Here is a 6,351-nt window from a genome sequence, read left to right as displayed (position 1 = left end):
GAGAGAGAAAGAAAGAAAGAAAGAAAGAAAGAAGACTTTTTTTACAGATAGTTACAGTGAATTTCCAATCAAAACCACTCTAAATATCTACGTACTTGTTAAACCAAATCCAGAACATATAGAAATTAAATTGCAAATTCATATCCACCAGTTTTGCTTCCTTTTTCTCTAAGAAATACAAGGAAGGCAAAATAAGAAAGTGTCATGCTCAAAAAAAGAAGTTCACATTCTATTTTTGATATTTCTCATCCAGGACCTTCCTCTTGTTACACAATCAATATACAAATATTTCACAGCCGTAACAACCATTTCAGACTCTCAAAATCACAGTGCTGTAAAAATTGTCTAGATGATGTTTTTTCAGATAGTTCTATCAATGTGGCTTTTTGTGTTTAATCAAGATCAAACAGTAACTTCTTACACATTTAACAAGTGTGAGATCCATAACACCTTTGGGAACAAAACAAAAGTTCTATGCTACAATCAGAATTTGTTAGAAGTCCCAACCTATCTACCAACTAAACTTGTGTTTTTGGATTTATCTCAGAACAGTATCCAAAGTCTGGAGAAGAATGACTTCAAGAACTTCAGCTGTTTGCAAGCTCTCAACATTTCCCAGAATAACATAAATAAAATTGAAGACGGTGCTTTCATTCATACAAGCCACTTGGAATTTTTGAATCTTAGTGTAAATCAGCTGCAGTTTCTCTCCAGTTCTATGTTTGATGGACTCATGAACCTTACCACCTTACTACTTGCCAGAAATAAAATATCCAAGATCAATCCTTCTGCCTTTGCCAACTTGGAGAATTTAAAGGTAATTGATTTATCTTCAAACAAACTGTATACCTTGAATGCTATGCATGCTGTCTTTAATATGGGATCTTTAAGAGAGTTGCACATCAAAGATAATGGCTTGGCAAACTTCTCAACCAAAGAAATTACTAGTGCACCTCCATTGCTTGAACTAGATATATCCAATAATCCAATTTCCCTCATTAATATTACAACTCCAGTTCTGCAAAGACTTTTTTCACTTGATTTATCTTTTGCCATTGCCAAGACTATTTTATGGGAAATAGAAGATCCTTGCTTTCTGGAAGGCTTAAAAGCATTGTATTTAGGAGGAATAGCAATGAAGCCATCTGAAATCTCAAAAGTGATTCAAATGCTGAATTGTTCTCAGTTAGAGATTATCCACCTAAACCAGTTAAACATAACCGAATCAGATAATCTTCTAGAAAACATATGCCAATGGCACCAGCAAGTGCAAAGTCTTAACTTTCAAGGCAATATGTTCACAAATATTAAGGCAGAAGCTTTTGAAAACTGTACACATTTAAAGTTTTTGAATATGTCATTTAATAAGTTGAAAAGGCTACCAATGGCATCTTTTCAATCACTAAATTTGTTGCATTCCATTTCTTGGACAAACAACATACCAACTCTTGTACCAAATATTACTCCTAATGTATCATTATTAGAAAGCCTGGATCTTAGCTTTAATGACATCAAGAAAATTGCTTCTGATGATTTCAGATATTTAAATAATATAAAGGCCTTCTACATCAATGGAAACCAGATTGGTTTTGTCTCTTCACATTACTTTGATAATCTAAACAATTTGCAAGAACTAAATCTAGGGCAAACTGCTTTAGAAACAATCACACAACCTTTCTCAGGAAGCCTAAATAAACTGGAAGTGTTGGTGCTCAGACAAAATAATCTGAAAACCATAGAGAAGGGCATTTTTAAGAATCTTTCTTCTCTTCAGGTTCTTAATCTGGCAGACAATAGGATTGACACAATAGCACCAGGAGCCTTTGAAGGTCTGAGCAATTTACAGATTCTTATCCTTGGACATAACAGGATTGGTAAAAAAACTTTTCGGGCAGACTTTTTTCAAGGGGCAAGCTCTTTAGCAGACCTTGATCTTTTTAATAATTACATCAGCTATGAATCCTCAAAAAGGCTTGCCAACCCACCCTTTAAACTTTTAAGGTATTTAAAGAAACTAGCGATAAACAGCCAGGGTGGTAATGGACTTAAATATTTTCCAGCGAATTTTTTAGATGGTTTGGAGTCCATTGTGCAGCTCCACGCAGGCAATTTGGCCATCTCTTCTTTAGAGCCGGAGACATTCACCTTTACTCCTACTCTTCAAGAGCTTGATTTGAGCAACAATAAACTTAGTTCACTAAGCAGTTCTTTATTCCACCCCATATCAAAGCTGAAACAATTGCACCTGAATAGAAATGGGCTGAAGTCTCTCAATTTTTTTCTCAGTGCCAACCTTTCAAGACTGACTCTCTTCAGAGCTACTGAAAATGACATAGACGTTATCACTGAAGAGCAATTAAGCACTTTACCTTCCCTTTTTTTCCTGGATCTCAGGCAAAACAATTTCATCTGTACATGTAGCAACCAAATGTTCATCCAGTGGTCACTGCAGAATCCTAAAACTCAGGTGCTCCATTTCTATCAGTACACTTGCGCTTTCCCTCAAACATATAAGGGAAAGCCGCTCTGGACTTTTAACACATCTTCTTGCTTTATTGATTATGAATTTATCCTGTTTATTGCAAATGCAACAGCAGTTCTTTCACTCATGCTTATCTGTTTCTTTTATCAATGGAAATTTCACATGGTCTATATGTTTCATCTATTGCTTGCTTATTATATTGACAAGAAGCAAAAAAGGAAGGGGCAAGGTGCGGGATACGAGTATGATGCATTTCTTTCCTACAACACCCATGATGAAAAATGGGTAGAGGACAACCTACTTCCAGTGCTGGAAAAGCAATATAACTGGAAAGTTTGCTTGCATCACCGGGACTTCGAGCCAGGACGGTCCATCATTGAAAACATTGTGGATAATATCTACTCAAGCAGGAAGACTATTTGTATAATAAGTCGCCACTACCTGGAAAGCGAGTGGTGCTCCAAGGAGATACAAGTAGCAAGTTTTCGCATCTTTGATGACCATAAGGACGTCCTGGTTCTTATCTTCCTGGAAGACATTCCTGCTGAATACCTTTCCCCCTATCACAGAATGAGGAAATTGCTAAAGACGAAAACTTACCTCAAATGGCCGGAAGATGAGCGGGAAATTCCATTGTTTTGTCACAGGCTCAATATGGCTATGAAAACAGGAGACGGAAAAGAAAATGAAAATCCTGTTTTGGCTGGATTTGTTCCTGATGAAATTCCATAAAGACACACACACACACACACACCAATTCCTTGTAAAGAATAGCTACAGGATGCTTCATCAGCACATCTCTTTACAAATGATCATTAAAGGTAGTCCTTGGCGTATGGCCACAATTGAGGCTAAAATTTCTGTTGTTAAGCGGAACATTTGTTAAGTGCCCTGGTTTATGACCCTTCTTGGTCAGTTGTTAAGTGAATCACTGCAGTTCTTAAGTAAGTCCACATGGTTATTAAGCGAATCTGGCTTCCCCATTGGCTTTGCTTGTCAGAAGGTCACTAAAGGGGATCACATGACCCCAGGACACTGCAACCGTCATAAATCTGAGTCAATTGCCAAGCGTATGGATTTTGATCATGTGACCGTGGGGATGCTACAATGGTCATAAATGTGAAAAATGGTCACAAGCCACTTTTTTCAGTGGTGTCGTAACTTCAAACGGTCACTAAATGAACTGTTATAAGTTGAGGACTACCTGTACAAATGTTCCTATCTGTTATTTGCCATTGCTTCTTATGCAGGTTTCTTTTTCCTTTCATTGAGAAATAGTAAAAAAAAAAAAAAACCAGAATTTTAAGAAACACTTATTTTCTTCATGTTTTCAGGTAGAGCTTTTCATGCTGATCTGTGTTGCTTTACTATTTATATTTGTGAGCAGGAAATGTTATACCTAAAAACTAAACTTATAATACATTTCTAGCATTTTTATCCAGAAGTGAGGGCAACTACTGTATATTCAATGGGTTTTATTCTCATGAAACATTAAACAGACTTGGACTTCTCCAGTTTTCAGCAAACTTACTGGGCATACATTTTATTAAAGTCAGCGGTGTTTACTTCTATATCAAATGATTTTACTGAACATCTCCAAGAAAAACAGAAAAGAAAGGATGCCTGTATTTCACTGATCATATGATCATTTATGGCAATGAGATTTCTGACTTGATGGTAATATAATTCTATAGCTAAAGTCAATATAATTCTATATTCATCAGAATTGGATGGGATTGCAACCAGAGAGATGCCCAACAGCAAATAGCAGAGCTAAAATGGGAATAACTAGGATGTCTAATTAGATACAATAATGAGAATTCAAGTTTAAAATTGTAATTCGTTCTGTCCCAAAATATATTAAGGTTAATAGACAATACAGATTTAAGCTTGTAAACAGTGTAAGTTGCATTTGTGTTTAAATGTATATTGAAAAATCATTAATGTAGTTGAATTAGAGAAATTATTCAGTTTTGAATCTAATGATAATTATTGAGACCTATTTCTAATTTGAATTTATTAAATCAATAGAAAATATTTTCAGATGATTTAATATCCACAATGCATATCTGCCATCTCTATTTAGGATTCCTTTCTGGAGAACAAAGCTGTCTGTAATGATTAGAAAGCTGTTGAATTTTGGTAAAAGCATAAAGCATACCTTTTAAAACAAAAATGTGATTAAAAATTATATTTGTGAAGTAAACTTCTCCAGCATCTTCTTACTTATTCATATATTTTGTATTTCTATAAACTTTGTAATATGTGTTGTTTTGAAATGATAGAAAAGTAGCCAAGTGGAATCTTATGTAAATCTTATGTAAATTATATTGAGTATGCTTTTTGGATGATTCTAGAGCAATGTGAATCTGTACTTGTTCTACTGCTATACATAAAAGTGTTGTGTTGTTTCCTTTTGCATGTTTGATTTTGTTTTCTTGCTTTTCTCTAGTCATACATATGTTTAATAGAAATATTCCTATAGTTCAGGACTATAATTTGGATATTCATTCTGAAACTCTCAAGAACAATTTAGCTCTCCCCATGATTAACTTTCTTGTAAACATGTACACACCTAGTCTGAGTTGCATCGAAGGAAAGATGGTTGGAAGCAATGTGATTGTTTCTTACTTAGGATAATTAAGTATCTTTTAGCTCCTACTACAAGGAACAGATAATAGAGAAGGGCAACAGATAACCAATTATTGATTTCCATGCCAGGAAGCTGGAGAACAGATGAAAACCATTCTTCTATTGAATGGAGTGCTGTATTAAAAATATGCCTACCACTCCAGAAAGTTAAGGTAGAGTGGTAAATAGCATTGGAGGGAGATTCAGGATGGCATTACATGGGATGATGAGGGACAAGCTTGCCAGTTTGATCTGTGGCCGATTCCACCTTCCATAATAGTCATTTTATGACCATTCTAATCTTTTCCACATGCATAAAAGCCATTTTGTAAGAGTTCTCATTCCCTGTACCCAAATTCAAATGTGTCCCTCATCCCAAAATGTTTGCCTACTGAAGCGCAGAAAAAGAGAGGTAGGTGGGCTGTAGGCAATGAAGGAACACCTTTAGCACTGCAATTTATCTAACCAATTCTGTCATAGCTCATCTGCCTCCAATTCTTCCCTCTACTTTAGCAGATTCTCAACAATTCAAAACCTTTGTTTTAACTACAGATACATAAGCAGTACAGAACCTTGATATTACTTTAGAGAAAGGGGTAGATTTATAATTATAAATGAAAAGCCACATCATTGCATCTTTTTTATTTTTCCAGTTTTATTTTTTCTTTCCCATGCTCAAAGAAAAAACGTTTTTTAACAAATTTTGGTTAATTCACACAAATTTGGGAAACACTGTTGAACTACAGGTAACAAACCAAACTGTCTAGATCTAAAAAATGCTCTAAACCAAGGTCTACTAAAACTGGTTCGTGAGATGCATAAATCGAAATATACCATCTAAACCAGTCCATGAAAGTTATGTAACTAAAGCAAAACAGCTGTAAATGAAAAGCAGGGAAAAGAAAAATATATTCCACATTTTCTAAGATCTTATGGTAGTCATCAAACTTTCCCCACATAACTCCACATACATAGTTGCAGCCCATCTAAAATTTATATTTCTATTATATTAAATATTTAATTCCTCAGAAATTACTATAGTTCAAAGTTTCACCTTATGATTTGTACTGTTATTAATGCTGTTCATATTCAGACATTAGATTTTAACATTTGTAGTTTTAAAAACAATATAGTATATTCAGTTACTTAAAAAAATCAATGAAAGATTGAACATTTTAGCCTAATTTTATGTTTGTAAATTCCTTATTTCTACTCCATTTCCCCTTTTTCCCCTCTTG

General features: G+C 34.7%; 1 protein-coding gene across 1 annotated transcript; it reads left to right on the top strand.

Moving 5' to 3' along the window:
- Window positions 1-323: 323 nt before the first annotated feature.
- LOC113433487 (uncharacterized) lies at window positions 324-4,777 on the top strand. The gene has a single exon (XM_087924543.1). The coding sequence runs from the start codon at window positions 350-352 to the stop codon at window positions 3,212-3,214; it is 2,865 nt and encodes a 954-aa protein (XP_087780669.1). The 5' UTR covers window positions 324-349; the 3' UTR covers window positions 3,215-4,777.
- Window positions 4,778-6,351: the final 1,574 nt, after the last annotated feature.

Source organism: Pseudonaja textilis, chromosome 2, assembly GCF_049901715.1.
Source record: "Pseudonaja textilis isolate UNSWEBS1 chromosome 2, rPseTex1.2, whole genome shotgun sequence".
NCBI lineage: Eukaryota > Metazoa > Chordata > Lepidosauria > Squamata > Elapidae > Pseudonaja > Pseudonaja textilis.
Note: the sequence above shows the minus strand (reverse complement) of the source record. Positions and strands in the feature narration are given on the sequence as shown.

What these genes read in the sequence shown, in the direction of transcription:
- LOC113433487 (XM_087924543.1), top strand. Translation starts at nt 350, where the DNA reads ATGATGTTTTTTCAGATAGTTCTATCAATGTGGCTTTTTGTGTTTAAT.